The following is a 22,792-nucleotide window of genomic DNA, read 5'->3' as shown; positions in this document are numbered from 1 at the left end:
CACTAAGGGCAAACCAGATGTTTTTTGGTGGTTACTGTTATGTGTTTCTATGTTGGTTAATGGGTGACCTGATATGGTTCTCAATTAGAGGCAGGTGGTTTACGTTTCCTCTGATTGAGAGCCATATTAAGGTAGGTGGTTTCACATTGTTTGTGGTGGGTGGTTGTCTCCTGTGTCTGTGTTTGTCGCGCCACACGGGACTGTTTCGGTTTGTTTGTTTGTTTGATTGTTCGTTCGTTTGTGTAGTCATTTTTCCTGTTTGTGCGTTCTTCGTGTTATGTAAGTTCGTTTGTTCAGGTCTGTTGACTCCGTTTATTATTTTGTAAATTCTTCAAGTATATTTTCGTGTTCGTTTTCGTCCTTGTTTAATAAATATCATGTCTAATTACAAAGCTGCATTTTGGTCATCTGATCCTTCTCTCCTCTCCTCGTCTGAGGAGGAGGACGAGGTAGAAGAGCGTTACAGAACCACCCACCAAACCCGGACCAAGCAGCGGGACCACGAACAGTGGTCCACGAAACAGGAATCCTGGACATGGGATGAAGTATTGGAGGGAAAAGGACACTGGGCTCACATTGGGGAATATCGCCGCGCTCGTGAGGAGATGGAGGCAGCGAGAGCCCAAGAGCGGTGGTATGAGGAGGCAGGTAGGAGACGTGGCTGGAAGCCCGTGAAGAAACCCCAAAAATTTCTTGGGGGGGGGCTAAGAGGTAGTGGGCCGAGGGCAGGTAGGAGACCTGCGCCCACTTCCCAGGCTAACCGTGGAGAGCGGGAGTACGGGCAGACACCGTGTTACGCAGTAGAGCGCACGGTGTCTCCTGTACGTGTTCATAGCCCGGTGCGGGTTATTCCACCTCCCCGCACTGGTAGGGCTAGATTGGGCATTGAGCCAGGTGCCATGAAGCCGGCTTAACGCGTCTGGTCTCCAGTGCGTCTCCTCGGGCCGGCATACATGGCACCAGCCTTACGCATGGTGTCCCCGGTTCGCCTACATGGTCGGGCGACGGGGAGCATTCAACCAGGTAAGGTTGGGCAGGCTCAGTGCTCAAGGGAGCCAGTACGCCTGCACGGTCCGGTATTTCCGGCGCTACCTCCCCGCCCCAGCCCAGTACCACCAGTGCCTACACCACGCACCAGGCTTCCAGTGCATTTCCAGAGCCCTGTTCCTCCTCCACGCACTCTCCCTGTGGTGCGTGTCTCCAGCCCAGTGCCTCCAGTTCCGGCACCACGCATCAAGCCTCCTGTGCGTCTCCAGAGCCCTGTACGCACTGTTCCTTCTCCCCGTACTCGCCCTGATGTGCGTGCCCTCAGCCCGGTACCACCAGTGCCGGCACCACGCACCAGGCCTACAGTGCGCCTCATCCGGCCAGAGCTGCCCGTCTGCCCAGTGCCACCTGAGCCATCCGTCTGCCCAGTGCCACCTGAGCCATCCGTCTGCCCAGTGCCACTTGAGCCATCCGTCTGCCCAGCGCCACCTGAGCCATCCGTCTACCCAGCGCCATCTGAGCCATCCGTCTACCCAGCGCCATCTGAGCCATCCGTCTACCCAGCGCCATCTGAGCCATCCGTCTGTCCCGAGCCATTAGAGCCGCCCGTCTGTCCCGAGCCGTCAGAGCCGTTCGTCAGTCAGGAGCCGCTAGAGCCATTCGTCAGTCAGGATCTGCCAGAGCCGCCAACCAGACAGGATCTGCCAGAGCCGCCAACCAGACAGGATCTGCCAGAGCCGCCAACCAGACAGGATCTGCCAGAGCCGCCAACCAGACAGGATCTGCCAGAGCCGCCAAGCAGACAGGATCTGCCAGAGCCGTCAGCGAGCCAGGATCTGCCAGAGCCGTCAGCGAGCCATGAGCAGCCAGAGCCGTCAGCGAGCCATGAGCAGCCAGAGCCGTCAGCGAGCCATGAGCAGCCAGAGCCGTCAGCGAGCCATGAGCAGCCAGAGCCGTCAGCGAGCCAGGATCTGCCAGAGCCGTCAGCGAGCCATGAGCGTCCAGAGCCGCCAGCCAGCCATGAGCGTCCAGAGCCGCCAGCCAGCCATGAGCGTCCAGAGCCGTCAGCCAGCCATGAGCGTCCAGAGCCGTCAACCAGCCATGAGCGTCCAGAGCCGTCAGCCAGCCATGAGCGTCCAGAGCCGTCAGCCAGCCATGAGCGTCCAGAGCCGTCAGCCAGCCATGAGCTGCCCCTCAGCCCAGAGCTGCCATTAATCCTGAACTGCCCCTCAGTCCAGAGCTGTCTCTCTGTCCGGAGCTGCCCTTCAGTCCGGAGTTGCCCCTCTATCCTGAGCTACCTCTCTGTCCTGAGCTACCTTATCCCGGTGCTGCCCCTTGTCCCGGTGCTGCCCCTTATCTTGATGTTACCCTGTAAATGAAGTGGGTGTAATAGGAGGGTGGTCAGTCGGAGGGGGAGACGTAAGCTGGGATTGACTATGGTGGGGTGGGGACCTCGCCCAGAGCCTGAGCCACCACCGTGGTCAGATGCCCACCCAGACCCTCCCCTAGACTTTTGGTGGTGCGTTCGGAGTACGCACCTTGAGGGGGGGGTTATGTCACGTTCCTGACCTGTTTTCTGTTTATTTTGTATGTGTTAGTCGGTCAGGGCGTGAGTTTGGGTGGGCAGTCTATGTTATGTGTTTCTATGTTGGTTAATGGGTGACCTGATATGGTTCTCAATTAGAGGCAGGTGGTTTACGTTTCCTCTGATTGAGAGCCATATTAAGGTAGATGGTTTCACATTGTTTGTGGTGGGTGGTTGTCTCCTGTGTCTGTGTTTGTCGCGCCACACGGGACTGTTTCGGTTTGTTTGTTTGTTTGTTTGTTCGTTTGTGTAGTCATTTTTCCTGTTCGTGCGTTCTTCGTGTTATGTAAGTTCGTTTGTTCAGGTCTGTTGACTCCGTTTATTATTTTGTAAATTCTTCAAGTATATTTTCGTGTTCGTTTTCGTCCTTGTTTAATAAATATCATGTCTAATTACAAAGCTGCATTTTGGTCATCTGATCCTTCTCTCCTCTCCTCGTCTGAGGAGGAGGACGAGGTAGAAGAGCGTTACAGTTACTACATGATTCCATATGTGTTGTTTCATAGTTTTGATATCTTCACTATTATTATAATATGCAGAAAATAGTTTTTTAAAAATTAAAAAACTTGAATGAGTAGGTGTGTCCAAACTTTTGACCAACCCTAGTGATAGCATTCCCATTGGGAACAATGTTAAACTAAGGCGCTAATGCTATCCTGACATTGATACAAATGGGAGTGCTGTTGCGCTAACACTGACCAACACTAGCACTAGTTAAAACATTGTTCCCAATGAGGATGCAAAGGCGCTAATGCTAGTCTGCGTTAGTAGCCAGACATTGCTAGGTCTCAGTGCTCCCTCCACACAAAAGAATGGTCCCTGTATTCAACAATCCAGGATGGTGTCTCTGTTGCCCTGAATGACCTTCCAAATTCCCTTTTCAACTGTATTACTGCTGATCTGAAAAAACGAAGCTCTATGAAGAAAAATAAGCAGTATAGTGGGTATGGAGATGACAGAGGAGCTAGAGGGAGTGTAGACCATGTTAAGTCAAACCATACAAGTAGAATGTATAGACAATGTGAAATTCCGTTCTCTTATATTTATTTTAGAATGGACTGAGTCGATTTTATTCGCTCTATAGGGAAGATACAGACTCCGTCCCAAATGGCACCCTATTCCGTAGATAATGCATAAAACATCTTATGTACATTTTCCCCTTTTCCTTTTAACATTGCCTTACATTTAAAGCAGTTGCACAAAGCATATTAAGGTAAAAATGTATCCTTAAATTAAGTGAAAAGGTTCATGGTGCCCATGAGGTCCCTTGAGTGCTTAATTCAGTATGAATATCAATCTAAACAGCATTTCTGTGGTGGTGAATGTTGCTTTCCTCTGCCCTGTTTACAAAAGTAAAACATCTACCACTTACACAGTTAAATAATGGAAGATGCACAATAATGGCTTCAAAGCTATTTGTGTAACGGCAGTCTGAGGAGTAAGAATGGTCGGACCAAGATGCAGCGTGGTGAGTATTCATATTTATTTAGAATACTTTCAAGAACGAACAAAAACAATAAACTGACAAAAATAACCGAAGACGCTACAGTCCCGAAATAGTGAACACAGAACAACGGAACACGAACAGGAACAATCACCCACAAACCACAATACAAAAACAGGCTACCTAAATATGGTTCCCAATCAGAGACAATGACTAACACCTGCCTCTGATTGAGAACCATATCAGGCCAAACGACAAACCCAACATAGAAACACAAAACATAGATAACCCACCCAACTCATGCCCTGACCATACTAAAACAAAGAAAATACAAAAGAACTATGGTCAGAACGTGACAATTTGGCTTGCTAGCTAGCTACTCTGTGTAATCTAGTTTGTCGAGCTAGAAAGGATTAGAAACAAGTTGAGAAAAAAGTAACTAAAAGAAAAGTCTTGAATATAGAGGTTCTATTTTGCGGTTTCCCAGAATAAATGCGATCTCTTTGACGAGGCGTTCAATGTTGCCAACTATTCCTCAGTGAGCATCGCTATTGGCTGTACGCTCTGGTCTCCATCCTCATAGATTACTGCACCTGTACATAGCCCATCTATAATTTAGCCCAAACAACTACCTCTTTACCTACTGTATTTATTTATTTATTTTGCTCCTTTGCACCCCATTATTTCTATCTCTACTTTACACTTTCTTCCACTGCAAACCAACCATTCCAGTGTTTTTTATTTTATTTTATTTTTTATTTTTTTTTACTTGCTATATTGTATTTACTTCGCCACCATGGCCTTTTTATATTTTTATTTATTTATATATATATTTTGTTTGCCTTCACCTCCCTTATCTCACCTCACTTGCTCACATTGTATATAGACTTATTTTTCACTGTATTATTGACTGTATGTTTGTTTTACTCCATGTGTAACTATGTGTTGTTGTATGTGTCGAACTGCTTTGCTTTATCTTGGCTAGGTCGCAATTGTAAATGAGAACGTGTTCTCAATTTGCCTACCTGGTTAAATAAAGGTGAAATAAAAATAAATAAATAAATAAATTGGCGCCTTGATTTGTTGCTAGAAGTCGCTAGAGGACGTTTTGCCATTGCCATGATAATGTCGCACCAACAATTTGTTTTGCTGCGGCACAGCTGCAGTGCCCGTCATAGCGTTTTCGTCCCATCTCCCACCCACTCCACTCGTGCTGTGACATTGCTGTGACTTCTGTTGCACAGACAGCTTTTCCCACGCTCGTTCGCGGCAGAATTCAGTGGGGAAAGTCGCTAAATGCTGTCAGAAACGGACAAACCCTCGGTGTCAAAACTCCCCAAAGGCAGCCTGAGAAGTAGCGGAATTTGTCACTAGACTCTTTTACAGTAAGTACAGTAAACATATACAGTACAGTAAGTACAGTTTCCCTTATCTAAATGTTGCAGAGAATGTCCTCTTTCAGATGCTCTTTTCCCAGGGTTGATAAAAGGTAGAGCCAAATGTTTGAAGCATGTAAATAGTCACAAATCCATCAGATCGTCGGTGATCCTATGTCGTAAATCATAGTTTGTCAAAATCAGCTTTAGCTCAACTTCAGATCAGTGTTGATCAGCATGGTTGCCCCATTCCTGTGCAGAAAGCATCTTGTTTCTTGACCCAGAGCATCATGAATGTCACTCATTTATTTGTATAAATGTTTTACAAGTTTGAGACCCATACCTAGGAGAATAGATGAATGTTGGAAAAATTACGTTAAATAGTATTTTAGTGATTTCAAACATCGGGCCACCGTGGAGAGGAGTGTGTTTGTACTCACTGAACACAGCCTGCAGTCTAAGTCTGACTGGGAGTGATAATGAGACAGACACACACAAACCATGCACAGCGACACACACACACACACACGTTCTCCCTCTCACCCAAACACAAACCATCACACTCACACAAAGCAGATCTGCTTCAACATTAAAAAAACATTAGCAGTAACATTACGAGGTGCAGCTAGCGCCGGTAGTGTCCAGTGTAGAGCCTCAGGCCCTCCAACAACAACAGGAGAGGTGTTTATCTTCCTGGTGCCCACTGCCTTGGCTGTCTGCTGGCACTTCAGCTCTTTAGATAACAAAGCTATTCAATCTGTACTCCCGTGGTAAGATTAGCCAGCTACAAACTCTGCCCGGGCTGATTTATAAGGAGCTCCTACAGAATAATGGCTCTTTGTTTTGTTTTTTTGCATCTGTGTCCCAAATGGCACACTATTCCCTATATAGTGCACCGCTTTTGCCCGGGGCCCATTGGGCTCCAGTCAAAAGCAGTGCACTGTGTAGGGAATAGGATGCCATTTGGGACTCAGATGCAAAAAAAACAAAGAGCCATTATTCAGAGTGTCTGAAGCAAACAAACATAGTGGTCCCCAGAGAGAGACAGAGTTAGACAGACAACAACAGTAATTTAGAATAACGCTTGAATTATTCAAGTCTTACTGCTAATTTACATTCTTAAAGGAGAAGTAAGCTTTTTTTTTTACAACCAATTCTGTATTTTGGATGTAAATGGCATGTTATAGAAGTGTCCAGACATCATTTTTCTTGTGATTTCACTTGTTTTTTGAGAAACTTACCCCAACCAGCGATACACTTCCTCGCCCTCGTTCTGTACCCAAATGCACAATTTTAGACCTGGAAACGCTCTCAATGTAGTGATGCAGGTCTTTAGATGTTGTACACATGAAATGGTGCGATTCCAAACTTTATCCACAACGTTATATCCCATTTTGTGCAACTCGAGTGGTTTTCCCTATCCAGCTGTTCCATTCTCCGTGTAGCCTGCTGCTAGAATGGACAGAGATGTTTAGCTCGAGTTGCAACAAAATGGAATTTACAGTGCCTTCAGAAAGCATTCAGACCCGTTGACTTTTTCCACCTTTTGGTATGTTAAAGCCTTATTCTAAAATGGATGAGATTCGTTTTTTCCCTCATCAATCTACACACAATACCCCATAATAAGACGAACCGAAAACAGGTTTTTAAACACAGTCCCTTTGCTATGAGACTCGAAATTGAGCTCAGGTGCATCCTGTTTCCATTGATCATCCTTGAGACGTTTCTACAACTTGATTGGCATCCACCTGTGGTAAATTGAATTGTTTGGACATGAGTTGGAAAGGCACACACTTGTCTATATAAGGTCCCACAGTTGACAGTGCATGTCAGAGCAAAAACCAAGCCATGAGGTCGAAGGAATTGTTCGTGGATCGCCAAGACAGGATTGTGTCGAGTCACAGATCTGGGGAAGGGTACCAAAACATGTTTGCAGCATTGAAGGTCCCCAAGAACACAGTGGCCTCCATCATTCTTAAATGGAAGAAGTTTGGAACCACCAAAACTTTTCCTAGTGCTGGCTGCCTGGCCAAACTGAGCAATCTGGGAGAAGGGCCTTGGTCAGGGAGGTGACCAAGAACCCGATGGCCACTCTGACAGAGCTATAGAGTTCCTCTGTGGAGATGGGAGCACCTTTCAGAAGGACAACCATCTCTGCAGCACTCCACCAATCAGGCCTTTATGATAGAGTGGCCAGACAGAAGCCACTCCTCAGTAAAAGGCACATGACAGCCTGCTTGGAGTTTGCTAAAAGGAACCTAAATACACTCAGACCATGAGAAACAAGATTCTCTGGTCTGATGAAACCAAGAGTGAACTGTTTGGCCTGAATACCAAGCGTCACGTCTGGAGGAAACCTAGCACCATCCCTATGGTGGTGGCAGCATCATGCTGTGGGGATGTTTTTCAGCTGCAGGGATTGGGAGACTAGCCAGGATCAAGGTGAAGATGAATGGAGCAAAGTACAGAGAGATCCTTGATGACAACCTGCTCCAGAGCGCTCAGGACCTCGGACTGGGGCGGCGGTTCACCTTCCAACAGGACAATGACCAACACAGCCAAGACAATGCAGGAGTGGCTTCGGGACAAGTATCAATGTCCTTGAGTGGCCCGAACTTGAACCCGATGGAACATCTCTGGAGAGACCTGAAAATAGCTATGCAGTGACGCTCCAAATCAAACCTGACAGACCTTGAGAGGATCTGCAGAGAAGAATGGGACAAACTCTCAAACACAGGTGTGCCAAGCTTGTAGCGTCATACCCAAGAAGACTCAAGGCTGTAATCGCTGCCAAAGGCGCTTCAACAAAGTACTGAGTAAAGGGTCTGAATGCTTATGTAAATGTCATATTTTCGGGGGGGTTTTTGTTATTCAATTTCTAAAAATCTGTTTTTGCTTCGTCATTATGGGGTATTGTTTGTAGATTGAATGGAACTAACAATTTTAGAAGAAGGCTAACGTAACAATGTGGAACAAGTCACGGAGTCTAAATACCTTCCGAATGCACTGTAACGTTGCAGATAAAGTTCGGAATGACACAATTTAATGTGTACAACATCTAAAGACCCTACATCACTATACTGTGAGAGCTTTGCAGAATGAGTAATGAGGAAGTGTATCACGAGTGGGGAAATTTAAAAAAAAATTGAGATTTGGTTGTATAAAAGTAAACTTCTCCTTAAATGGATTGTCATTGTCTTGGAATGTTTTAGCTATAATAACTTTTCGGTGATGTAGTAATTGAATTTGTAATTTGGCAGGTAGGCCTACATCAGCGACGATGGAAGAGCAGGAGGGAGAGCGCTATGGGAGGGAGGGCTATTTGTCTGACCATCATTAGTGATGGTCAACGATCAGGCACAGTGTCTGCTGTCTGACAGGTCTGAGAGGACATTAGTGGGACTGTCTGATCTGAAGAGTTTTACTCATGCTGCTGTGTCACTGTTAGGAGAATTATGTTCTCATGTTCATGAACCAATTCAATTTAATTACTCAGTCTGCTATATCAGGATTTGTACGATACTGATAGGTATAAAAACAGACAGAGGCCCAGTCTACAATAGTCAAATGTTTATTCACGGGACGTTCTGGCGTGCACAGTACAAAGACCTTCATTTTATAGTGACACACATACTTCCACACAAACCATCAGGTATCTGCCCCGCCGACAGAGATTAGGGGAGTCCGTGAGAATAGCTTCTTCCTGCCCTCCCCTAAGATAGGGAGAGACCTGAGACTGGGAAGTTCTCAGTGTCACAGCCAAGGTCGGCACCGAATCTGGCTCAGACAGACAGTCTGTTATCAAGATACTAGACACATTGTCCCCAAAACGTTGATTCTGACTAAGAACTACACTCCAGGATATATTATTATTCTACTGACTAAAACCACACACAGCATTAAAATAATCGCATGATTCTAATCACTTTCATACATGCATTATAATAATCTAATGATTCTAATCAATTTCATACAATCATATGGTTTCAGAGATATGGTTTCAGAGTGTAATATTCTAACCATTTATTAAAACACAATTAAAACATGTTTCCTTATCAGTTACTCTTTAGGATCAGTCATACTGGCCAGTGGAATCAGTGTTGGTTCGACTGGGGATTACTGACTGGTTGGAGAGCATGCCCCCCCCCCCCCCCCCCCAACCATCAGAGATTGACCTAGGCACCAGGGAGTTAGAGGTTGTAACATAATCTCGTCTGCATCCCAAATGGCACCCTATTCCTTATATGGAGCACTACTTTCCTGTGCACTATGTAGGGAATAGGGTGCCATCTGGGACACAGTCCTTTTCTGGAACATGGTGATGAGTAGGGTTGGTTTGTAGGCATCATTACTGTAGAATTTATGTGGCTCTGTTTCTCCCAAGAGCTCCCGGTGTACACCTAATGAGCTCTCATATTCATCCTACTGCAAGAGATGAAACACAAGCACACGTGTGCTCTCGCACACATAGACGCACACAAACACACAAACTGAGATGGAGGTGGCTTGGTTGTAATTGTGGCAGTAGTGGTGAATTGATTAGAATGCAAAATGCATTTTGCCTTTTATTTGACACAGATGAGTGACTACAACAAACAGGGGAAAGAAGCACAAACAACAATATTAATCAACTGAATCATTAAGTTGAAATATTTTCTTATTTTCTCATTCTCTCTTTCTGCCCTTTCTTTCTCTCCCACTCTTTCTCTCTCACCCTCTCTCTCTCTCCGCACCCCCAAAGGACAGTGCAACGATGCAGTTCTGTGCCAACAAACTGGACAAGAAGGACTTCTTTGGCAAGTCAGATCCTTTCATGGTGTTCTACAGGAGCAACGAAGACGGAACGTAAGGCTCTGTGTTCTGTGATTCCGTATCCTGATCCTGTTAAAGGGATAGTTCACCCGAATTACAAAATTACATATTCGTTTCCTTACCATGTAAGCAGTCTATGAACAAGGTATGACAGCAACCTTGTCCAAATCATCCAAAATATCAAAAAACAAATGTGTAACTCAATGATGTTACTTATAGAAAATGTGGATATGAAATGCAAAAATGCTAATAGGTACCATTAATTTGTGCATCAAATGCGAAAAAAGTTTGCATTTGAAACAGTGGCCAGGTAAACAAAACCAAAACATGGGTTGCTGTAGTACTTTGTCCATAGACTGCTTAAAGCAGGGGTGTCAAACATACGGCCCGCGGGCCGGAACCGGCCCCCAAGGAGGTTCGATCAGGCCCGCAGGATAATTTGAAAGTGGAAAAAATGCATAAAAGACATGGAATTAATATTTTTAATTCGCTGCAATTCATGGATTATCCGCTAAGGGGCGCACTCTTTCCATCAGAGTAGAAGACAAGCCGCATCACTGAGACAGACTGAAAACAGCAGACGGTATCAATGCGCCATCTGCTGCTTGTTACGACGTTGTTAATACCTTGGTCTCTACCTCTCCGCTACACCCTCATTAGCCAAAATGTCGTTATCCAAACGGAGAAAAGTAGATAAGGAGTGTAGAATTTTCAAAGAAAAATGGACCACGTCCTATTTATTTACAGAGATGCACGGAAAACCTTTGTGCTTGGTGTGTTTGCAACAAGTTTCGGTATTGAAGGAATATAATATTCGACGCCACTACGAGACTCATCACAGCGAAAAATATGACGGCTTGCAAGGACAACTGAGAAGAGATAAGATTAACGAATTGCTGGCGGGTCTGCTTCTTTACACCAAAACAAAGGAAAGACATGATATTTTGGTTATTTATAGCAGAGTATGGTATAATTTTAATGGTCCGGCCCACTTGACATCTCCCTAGGCCGTATGTGGCCCACGATGCGAAATGAGTTTGACACCCCTGGCTTAAAGGGTAAGGAAACCAATATGTCATTGTGTAATTTCAGTGAACTATCCCTTTAACATTGAGGGGGGTAATAATAAAAATCACCTAATAGCAGGAACCACACCACCTAATGGTAATATGGTAATATAGCCCTGGTAATATGGACATAAAGGATGGGACATGAACATAACTTTAATGACAAAATTCTCTGAACACTGTTTTTTTTATTTTTTTTTTAACCAAATTCACTGAGAATACATTACATAGGATGAAGAAACAATACTCCGACCCGCAGCGCCATACTACTTGTCAGACATAGAGAAGTGATACTGTATACGCTTTGTTGGATTGGGGTGGGGTCTGGGAGGTCTGTGGGAGGCTTTTGACAATTTCTTTGGATTCCTCATGTCATTATTAGAAAAGCATTTGTAAGGTACTATATTTCTTGGATATTCTATGAATCCTATAAATTAAAATGTCCAATTTGGGTGGAACCAATTAGCTTAACTTCCCAGAAATCGAATTATATTCCAACAAAATAATGTTGCAGGAATGCTAATCTTATCCGTTTCTAAACTATTTCAGAACAATGGTGGGTGTCATGTCATGCTAAAATGACCCCAGTACCAATCACACTGGTTTACTGTATCTCTACAGTGTGACAAATTATGCAGTGGAGAATTGGTGCGGTGGAGAATGCAATTAGAGAGAACACACAGAAGGCAAACAGGTCGTTGTATAAATAAATTAAACACACACTGAGCCAAACCCACCAGGGACCATACTGCACCTCACCATTCCTTAACAGGCTTCCAGCGTGTGTGTGTACGTGAGGTGTATGTGTGCATGAACCATACCCAGAGAGAATGCGCTATACAACACCTCCCAATCCCCTAACAGGCTACCAGAGTGTGTGTGTACGTGCGTGTATGTGTGCATGAACCATACCCAGAGAGAATGCGCTATACAACACCTCCCAATCCCCTAACAGGCTACCAGAGTGCACTCTGTTGTCCCAGAGGCCCTTGCACCGAGCGGTGTCAGACCATTTAAGGGCCGCTGGCTTAGAGAGAGCCTGCACTTCTTAGCCCTTATCTTCATTCAGGCATTTCTTAAAGTGACAAGAGGGGATAGTGGCCAGCACAGATGTGCTAAAGGGAGAGAGGAGAGGGACAAATTAGCGTGCGGCACGGCACACACACAAACACACGTAGAAATGAGTACTTGGCGGATGCTGCTAAATGGACCATGCTGTTCTAATGGCCGAACGGCCGACGGCAACGAGGCAAGATGAAGTAAATCCCGCAGCTCAGGATAAAAGAGGGGAACACACAATATTGTGCAAATCTAGATCTGCTCAAGCGGAATCGTGGTGGGTGGACAGACTTTGTTGGCGTGCGGTCCCCGTTAGGTGAGGCACTCAAGTATCAAAACAATGTGCAAATTGTATCACACCTGTGTGAGGGAGGACAGAGTCATTATAAAAGTGAAGGCCAGAACACGCACCTTTGTTTGGACAGCGATGTCAGTAAACAAAGATTATACACTGATGCTATCATGAAGTTGCTGTTTTCAACAAAATGAATTGTCTGCCTTTTAACCGGATATATTCTGTCCTTGTCTGTGTCTCTCCTCGCTTATCTTTCTCCTCTGGTCTTCTCTTCTTTCCTGTCTCCTTTCTTTACTCCTGCCCAACTCTCTCTATTTTCTCTCCTCTCTCTACCCCCTCACTCTCTCCTGCAGGTTTACTATCTGCCATAAGACAGAGGTGGTGAAAAATACGTTGAATCCAGTTTGGCAGTCATTCACCATTCCTGTCAGAGCACTCTGCAATGGGGACTTTGACAGGTATAGAACTCGCCTCTCTCACTCCCTCTCGCCTCTCTCATCCCCTCTTACACCCTCTCATCCCACTGATCCTTGTCGCCCTCACTCTTCTTCACTGCCAGGCAATCTAGGCCTCCATAGAGTATGTACTGAACATGTTGGGAATACATCAGCTCATGATCTTTGTTTTATTCCCGAATGATTTGTAACCGTGGAAGTGGCCTCACTCATGCTTACAGAAAGCTATGCACCTTTACGTCTCTTCTGCACTTTATCGCTAGCGATTTGGCTGGAAAATGCTTAAAAGATTCACAGAATATCATCAAAAATCAAAAAGGATTGAATTATGTTTCAGGGGTCAGATTCTTATTTAGTAGGTTTTATAGGCCTAAATGGTTTTTACCAAAGCAACAAAAATGTGACATGCTGAAAAAATGACTTTGATTTCCTCCAAATCATTGATCAGTGATAACTTAGTAACATTGTCACTTTTATTAATCTAGATATACTGAACTACAAATGTATTAGGGATCATGGTACGGACTATGATGGAGTCCTAGCACAAGTGTACGGCAAGTTATAATGTGTAGGCCTAATTTTCCACCTTTAGAAGTAGCCAGTGTGGACTTCTATAACATTTCCATAGACGAGCCACCGTAGGCTATAATATTACTGTCGCCTATTATTTTCAAATCTGCAACTGAATTAGACTATTCTTCACATTACAAAAAAGTTTATAAAGCACTCAGCAGCTCAATAACTCTATCCTCCACAGCACTGTCCAGAATGAACAGTGGGTGGTGGGATGGTCATCCAATACTGCTTCCAGCTCAGAATAGAACGGGCATTGGCTTTTCCCGTTGCCACTCCTGCTATTACAGTCCTTGGCCTTTCTGCACGATATTTACCTATATTTAATTTTGCACAGGCATTGAACATGGGAACGGCAGAACTTTTTTTCCGCTCTCATTTGGGACGATATCTCTTCATAAATATCTTTATTTCTATACTGTATGCGTTATCTATTTTTGATTGGACTGTGGCATCCAACCAGAGTGCCAGTAGGTACAAGGTTTCTAATGAAGACCATGATCTTATTTCTGGAGGAATTGTAGAGGTATCTTTGTCCATAATTACCTCAACTGTCCGGTGTGATTTCTTTTTAGAGGGTCACCAAATGCTTTTTTGGAATGGGCAGAGAAAGTTAACGTCGATCCATGGAGGCAAAAAGAACAATGTCGGAGTATAATTCAATAAGGGAAAAGCTGCGAAATGGAGAGTTGAAAATAAAGAGTGAAAGTCATTTTTGGGAAGGATTTGGTGAAGCGTTAACAGAGGATGATAGCAGTGTTAGGCACTAGGCTCATGGCATGTCAAGGGAACGGTAGCCTATTGTTCAGATGGGTTAAAAGAAAACTCAAATCTGGACACTGACTGTAGGTCTATAACCTTTCACAGCCTTAATATTAACTCCTGCAGAATGAAGCATTTCTTGCAGTAAAATTATACACTAAATGTCGACGACGTGAAATAGGCGGGGTTTTTTTGTCAATGTTTTGTAAGAGCCTCCTCGATGTTGGCTGAGAGAACTCTTGCCCCTCTCCTATTTGGATGCAAGCCATCCAAAACTTGGGCCTCACCCAGAATTTGTCAAAATTGTCAATGATCTCCAAATCCATCGATTTGCTAATGTTAGCTCCAGGAGTTGTTAAAAACCCAGCCGAACACAGTGTGTTAAGAACAGCACTAACACCGTGGTCCCGAAATAAAACACTTAAAACAATAGTTTTAAAGGTATAAAATGTATGTATCTTAGGAATATAAAATGTGTAAGTGTTTTTTAAAAGTGTAAAACACGGTGGTGTGTCGCTACTCCAAACTTTCTGCTTCTTACTTCCTGGTCACGTAAACTTTGACAGGTAATTAACATCTACAGTACATTTCTCTTAGCCATGTACACTCTTATGTCCATAATGGGTTGTGTTTGCGGATTGACAGTGATAATTTTTTTTAATCAATTTCAAGAAGCAAAATGGTAGTCAACGATTTTAAACCAAACGGAATCTTTACTAAAGTACTTATTTAACAACGACAGACTCTTGGGCTGAAATCAGTGTTTAAAGAGGAGGTCTGGTTATGATTTTTGCCCTGAATGGCCTGGTCTCGGGGATAAGCCTTTAGCCATAGTGTTAACAGTCAACATAATCACATGGTAATCTCCACATGTCGTTCTGTCAGGGTCCACTTACCACTATAAAGCCCCCTGAAACGGTAAGCTGGAGACGATAGGCCCTATGACCATTAGGCCGTAAGATAGGCCCTATGACCACTTAAAGCGAGAATCCTTCATTAAAACAGTAACAAAGCCGATACCCCACTTCTGTTTAGGTAAAAAGCTGAGGGATGGGCCTGGAGAAATGTAACCACTCTAAAATTCATAGACAGAGCAATGGTTACATGGACTGTTCATCCATGATATCACACTTCTAGCTTTGAGGCTTTGAGTGTTTGTTTTATATTTACATTGTTTGCAAACATTTGAGTAAAGCAAGCTTATATTTTGGGTTCTGATGGGGTACGACAGTTGAACTGGGCTCATGAGTCATCTATAAGTTATATTCTTCAAGAATCAATGGGTATATATCATTAATTTAGAAGTTAAATGAATACAGCAACTAATGGAAAGAGGGATACCTACTCAGTACAACTGAAATGTGTCTTCCGCATTTAACCCAACCCCTCTGAATCAGAGAGGTGCGGGTGGCTGCCTTAATCGACATCCACGTCTTCGTCGCCCGGGGAACACTGGGTTAACTGTCTTGCTCAGGGGCAGAATGACAGATTTGTACCTTGTCAGCTCGGGGATTCGATCCAGCAACCTTTCGGTTACTGGCCCAACGCTCCAACCAAAAAGCAGCCAACAAGTGTTGGAAAAAGCATTCCAGGTGAAACTGGTTGAGAGAATGCCAAGTGTGCAAAGCTGTCATCAAGGCAAAGGGTGGCTACTTTGAAGAATCTCAAAATATAAAATATGTTTTGATTTAACAATTTTTTGGTTAATACATGATTTCATGTGTTATTTCATAGTTTTGATGTCTTCACTATTATTCTACAATGTAGAAAATAGTCAAATCAAGGAAAACCTTTGCCTTGATGACAGCTTTGATGACAAATCAAGGAAAACTTTTGACAGATACTGTAAGTTTGATGTAACTTACTCTGTGGATGATGTCTGCTGAATGGATATACTGCAAAACAGACAAATATTTACAACTGCATACAGTACCTATGACAACCTATACCTGCACCTATGAAAACACAAACACACAGGTGCAAACACAGACACACGCCTACCTTGAGACCCCGGAGGATCTGGTATATGAGGAACTGAACGTGGTCGTCCGTCAGTTTCTGACACTTGACGATATTGTTGAGGTCCGCCCCCATCAGGTGGGTCACCAGGTACCTGACAATCACAACCCAAAAAAAGGAAAGACGGGCCCAGTGCTCTAACCACTAGGCTGGATTCTAGCTTTAAGAGATGAGATGGTGATATAGCAAAATGCACTTCAGATATATGGCTTATGTAAGACATAAGAACAACAGAGAGAGAGGAGTTTAGATAGAGAGGGAGGAAGACAGAAAGAAAGGGGAGGGAGGAGGAGGACTTAAACACGAGTCGACTATAGAAAAAGAGAGAAAGAATAAGAAAGCGAGAGAGAAATGAGAAACTGGATTTTTGTTTAAGACCATACATGTTGGATGCTACTTGCTCTGTACAGGTCAAAGCAGGATTTCCCTATAGCCTGCCTTCCTGCCTTCTCTCGCTCCCCCTCGCTCTCTCTCTCGTTCTCTCTCTCTCCTTCCCCCCTTTCTCTCTCTCTCTCTCTCTTCTCAGAAAAAGCTGAGTTGCTTAGCCTTCTGTGACAAATTACTACACCCAAATTTTGCTAGAAATAAATCAAAATATCATTCCCAGGCTTTTTCCTCTGTGTCTAGATACAAATGTATTGGGGGTGCCCCAAAGGAGTGTGGGTAAACAGGTCGGGGTCACTGAGTGTCAGCTGACAAATCAAACATCAGACATAGTGAGATCATCACCCTGTCAGAACCAATCAGACATGGGGGATTGAAATGTGTTACAGGAGAGCCTTTCCTAGAATGACTCTCTGCCTCTCTCTAACACACAAACACAAACACACACAGACACAAACACACACAGACACAAAAACAAAAATACACACACGCACAAACACAGGCATGTACGCACGTGCACCCTTTAGCACGGACCCACGTGTATGCACACACACATGCATACACACACACAAACACACATGCGCGTACACACACACACACACACACTCACTCCGCCTCAGTGTGAGTGAAATAGGATCTGACAGGGGCAGACCTGGAAACACGACATGTGTCATGAGATATCCCAAAGCGCAGAGCAGAGAACAGCCAACCGGTTACACACTGGGTTTGTGTGGGTGTGTGTGTGTGTGCATGCATGCATGTGTAGGTGGTGTGTTCAGTACGATGTGTATGTTGTGTGGTTTATATCTCGTGGCTATGTTCATCTTGTTTAGCATCAATCCATATCGTAAATGACAAGTACCAACAGGCTGTGATTTGTAGACAGAGAGTCAGACACCACACAACCGACGGATTCATTTATTAATATAGCATGTGAGTGTCCCGAGAAGAGGGGGATGAGAGGAAAGGAGAGGAAATGGGGATGTGGTGAATTTTGTCGGTCCTGCCTACGCTGTCTATATGCTTCAGAGGACATTCCATCCCAGGACCCGTCTTCCTCATTAGCATGGTAGCCCATATGAGTCTGTCCGAGTCAAAGCAACTATTTCTTCCGCGGCTGGAGATCGCAAACGGAGCCATGAAATTAGGACTGAAGTGATGTTGTTGTTTTTCACAAGCTTAGTAGCTCACGTACTCATTCCTGATCTCTTGTGGGGTGTGTTAGGTTATTAGCGAAGGAGACATATGCCCGTTTGAATCATCATCTTGAATGATGTTAGGAACTCCACTTGGAAGATTGGTTTATTAGAGAGACAACATGAGGGTTTTTAAAGCATGATTTCACTGGGAAGACATGACTCCCAAGACAGCAACAGATGAAGACATCCTGCCTTGCGTTACTGTTACTGTGTATGTTTGGTCTGGAGTACACTCATAGAAAAAAAAGGTGCTATCTAGAATCTAAAAGGATTCTTTGGCTGTCTCCATAGGAGAATCCTTTGAATAACCCTTTTTGGTTCCACTTGGATCCAAAAAGGGTTCTACCTAAAACCAACAAGGGTTCTCCTAATGGGGACAGCCGCAGAACCCTTTTAGAACCTTTTTTTTCTGAGTGTACAGACCTGTTACTGCTTGGCGGACAGTCAAAGAGAGGATGACTGATAGGGCCTGCAGGGCATGGTGTCTTTCATGTTCCTCTCCGACATAACACACACGCGCATGCACACACGCATAAGTAATAATGCACGAGAAGCCGGTGTTTGAAGGATATATTGGCACGGGCGTTGTTAGGCCCGAGATGAAGTTGAGGGCTGGCAAACCATGTCAATAATGCATAAATCCTTTTTTCCAATGCTAATTGCTTACAGCATCAATTAAAAACTTGTCACGACAAAACACTTTCACTTCTGTGCCTTCTGAAAAGAAAAACATATTAAATCTGTTTTGTTTTTGTTTTAAATAGTTGTTCTTTTTCAATCTATTTTTTGTTTTGATTCTACATTTAATTAAAAACACTGGGTCGGCTGATTTAGGAGAAGTTACTATTAACACATTTATGTAGGGTCTGAATCATCATCAACCAGTCATTCGTTCTAAATGTTCCATTGCCATACTGGCTGGCAACGTTCTTATCCCTTGCTTGCTACCTAGCCAACTACGGCTAACTTACAGACACGTCAAAAAGTGCAGCCAGAATAACAGCAAAGTAGCTGCGTTGGCGTTTGTTTAAGCTGTTTTCAAGTTAAATTTATTTGGGATACATCCATAACAATGAGCGAATGAGGCGTGATTTCGCCTGGCGTAGAAAATGTGCTCACTCGTCAGGACACTGTTCAGAGGAGCTAGCCAACAACACAGCTAACACAATCACTTCAAATTGAAGCTGGAAAGACTGCAAACTAGCTGCACTTTGTTTCGTTTGACCTTTTTTCAATTGACATTTCTGTATATATCCATAAAAATTATGCAAGCTGATTCATGATTTCGACTAGCTGAGAAACGCTGCCTGCTTGTCTGTCTCGTTCCGACTTCCCGACACGTTCATTACTATGGGACAGCTGGAGATTGAATTTGAATATTCAAACAATGTTGAAAATGTTGGAGAGACAGACAAGGTTTATACAAGTCTCCGCTGTTGAAAACTAAATTTTAGTCTAAAAGAAATGTGAGATAATGTCTAGCTGCTTTTTATAGTGGTGATCAATTTTATAAATTGCCTGGCTGGCATGATGAGACAGTGGATTGCGCAGTCAGATCGAACTGCCATCCAGGACCTCTATACCAGGCGGTGTCAGAGGAAGGCCCTAAAAAATGGTCAAATCCACCCTAGTCATAGACTGTTCTCTTTGCTACCGCACGGAAAGCGATACCGGAGCGCCAAGTCTAGGTCCAAAAAGGCTTAACAGCTTCTACCCCCAAGCCATAAGACTCCTAAACAGCTAATCAAATAACTATCCAGACTATTTGCATTGTCCCCCCCACCCTCTTTTACACTGCTGCTACTCTGTTTATTATCTACTCATAGTCACTTTAACTCTACCTACATGTACATATTACCTCAATTACCTTGACTAACCTGTGCCCCCACACATTGACTCTGTACCGGTACCCCCCTGTATATAGCCTCGCTACTGTTATTTTACTGCTGCTCTTTAATTATTTGTTATTTTTATTTTTTACTTATCTATTTTATACTTAACACTAATTTTTCTTAAAACTGTTGCGTTTGAAATAGGCATTTTAACGTCATATATTTAGTCGGTGGTAACTTGTGGAACAGACACCTGTTGGAATGCCGTTTTAACCAATCAGCATTCAGGATTAGACTAACCTGTTGTATAAACACACACACACACACACAGACTTCTTAGTTGATAGATCCTCTGGGGAAAAGGCTCACAACCTTGAAGATACTGCCACTACAGGTAGAAGAGAGGAGGGAGGGAGAGAGATGCAGGGAGCGAGGGAGGGAGGTAATATGTTAGATGTGGCTCTTTTTCTTAGCGGCAGGAAACATCTCTGATGTCTAACTCCATTTTATAGTGGGTTGATGTGGAAACGGGGAGAGTAGACAGAGGAAGGGAGGGAAGGGGGAGGGAGAGAGAGAAAGACGGAGAGGGAAGTATTTTAACTGTGCCACTTTTTTGGCTCTGATGTCTCTTAGTTAGAATCTCATCTGTGTTTAGTGGGGGCTGGGGGAGAAAGGGGAGAGGGGCGAGACGAGGAAAGGAGAGAGAAAGATTTAAACGAGAGAAGGATGAAGCGATGCTTCTAACGTTTTATAAGTCTGCAACAGAAACTCTCAACGGCATCGCGTTTGTCACCCCCATCATCGATTTGTCATCTGCTTTTGGGAAAATGTGACGGCAGGTATTTTTAACCTGAGCAAATTTGCATTCGCTGCGGTTTAGCTCCGAATTTTTCCTTCTCATAGATATAAGTTGATCCTTCCTCTTTTGAAAATGTCAGCAGCAAGCCATAGGCTCTGATTCTACCGATACAACGTTTCTTGCAACCATGCCAGAGTGAAACTTTATCTCAGAGTTCCTAACAGTCACAGATGAAAATGTATTAAAATACAGTGAAAATATATTTACATTTTTCAAATCCATTACACATGCTTGTGAAGAGTGTTGGGTTAGATGTACAGTACCAGTCAGAAGTTTAGACACACCTGCTCATTACAGGGTTTTTCTTTATTTTTACTATTTTCTACATTGTAGAATAATAGTGAAGACATCAAAACTATGAAATAACACATATGGAATCATGTAGTAACCAAAAAAGTGTTATACAAATCAAAATATACTTTATAATGTGAGATTCTTCAAAGTAGCCACCCTTTGCCTTGATGACAGCTTTGCACACTCTTGGCATCCTCTCAACCATCTTCATGAATTCATTTAAATTAACATATGTGCCTTGTTAAAAGTACATTTGTGGAATTTCTTTCCTTCTTAATGAATTTGAGCCAATCAGTTGTGTTGTGACAAGGTAGGGGTCGTATACAGAAGATAGTCCTATTTGGTAAAAGACCAAGTCCATATTATGGCAAGAACAGCTCAAAAAAGCAGAGATACGACAGTCCGTCATTACTTTAAGACATGAAGGTCAGTCAATTCGGAAAATTTCAAGAACTTTGAAAGTTTCTTCAAATGCAGTCGCAAAAACCATCAAGCGTTATGATGAAACTAGCTCTCATGAGGCCTGCCACAGAAATGAAATGAAGACCCAGAGTTACCTCTGCTGCAGAGGATAAGTTCATTAGAGTTAACTGCACCTCAGATATTGCAGCTCAAATAAATGCTTCACAGAGTTCAAGTAACAGACACATTTCAACATCAACTGTTCAGAGGAGACTGCGTGAATCAGGCTTTCGTGGTCGAATAGCTGCAAAGAAACCACTACTAAAGGACACCTATAAGAAGAAGAGACTTACTTGGGCCAAGAAACACGAGCAATGGACATTAGACCGGTGGAAATCTGTTCTTTGGTCTGATGAGTCCAAATTTGAGATTTTTGGTTCCAACCGCCATGTCTGTGAGACACAGAGTAGGTGAACGGATGATCACCGCATGTGTGGTTCCCACCGTGAAGCATGGAGGAGGAGGTGTGATGGTGTGGGGGTGACACCGTCTGTGATTTATTTCGAATTCAAGGCACACTTAACCAGCGTGGTTACCACAGCATTCTGCAGCAATACGCCATCCCATCTGGTTTGCGCTTAGTGGACAATGACCCAACACACCTCCAGGCTGTGTAAGGGCTATTTGACCAAGAAGGAGAGTGATGGAGTCCTGCATCAGATGACCTGGCCTCCACAATCACCCGAACTCAAACCAATTGAGATGGTTTGGGATGAGTTAGACCGCAGAGTGAAGGAAAAGCAGTCAACAAGTGCTCAGCATATGTGGGAACTACTTCAAGACTGTTGGAAAAGCATTCCAGGTGAAGCTGGAATTCCAAGCGTGTGCAAAGCTATCATCAAAGTAAATGGTGGCTACATTGAAAAATCTCAAATCTCAAATGTATTTTGATTTGTTTAATCGCTTTTTGGTTACTACATGATTCTATATGTGTTATTTCATAGTTATGATGTCTTCACTATTATTCTACAATGTAGTACAAATAAAGAAAAACCTTTGAATGAGTACTGTAGTTGTGTCCAAACGTTTGACTGGCCGTGCTGCTGCTCCAGTTTCAACTGTTCTGCCTGCGGCTATGGAACCCTGACCTGTTCACAGGACGTGCTACCTGTCCCAGATCTGCTGTTTTCAACTCTCTAGAGACAGCAGGAGCGGTAGAGATACTCTGAATGATCGGCTATGAAAAGCCAACTGACATTTACTCCTGAGGTGCTGACCTGTTGCACCCTCGACAACCACTGTGATTATTATTATTTGACCCTGCTGGTCATCTATGAACATTTGAACACCGTGGCCATGTTCTGTTATAATCTCCACCCGGCACAGCC

General features: G+C 43.8%; 1 protein-coding gene across 2 annotated transcripts in view; it reads left to right on the top strand.

Annotated features, from left to right (window-relative positions):
• Positions 1 to 22,792, top strand: part of LOC139536523 (copine-5) — a 201,506-nt gene that overhangs the window by 133,034 nt on the left and 45,680 nt on the right. For both annotated transcript variants that reach the window (XM_071337084.1, XM_071337083.1), the window contains 2 exons: positions 10,134 to 10,237; positions 12,979 to 13,083. In XM_071337084.1, the coding sequence (XP_071193185.1) occupies positions 10,134 to 10,237; positions 12,979 to 13,083 (209 nt within the window). The remainder of the gene's footprint in view (positions 1 to 10,133; positions 10,238 to 12,978; positions 13,084 to 22,792) is intronic.

Source organism: Salvelinus alpinus, chromosome 12 (genome assembly GCF_045679555.1).
Source record: "Salvelinus alpinus chromosome 12, SLU_Salpinus.1, whole genome shotgun sequence".
Classification (NCBI taxonomy): Eukaryota; Metazoa; Chordata; class Actinopteri; order Salmoniformes; family Salmonidae; genus Salvelinus; species Salvelinus alpinus.
The sequence above is the reverse complement of the archived record's forward strand: the minus strand, read 5'-3'. Positions and strand labels throughout refer to the sequence as shown.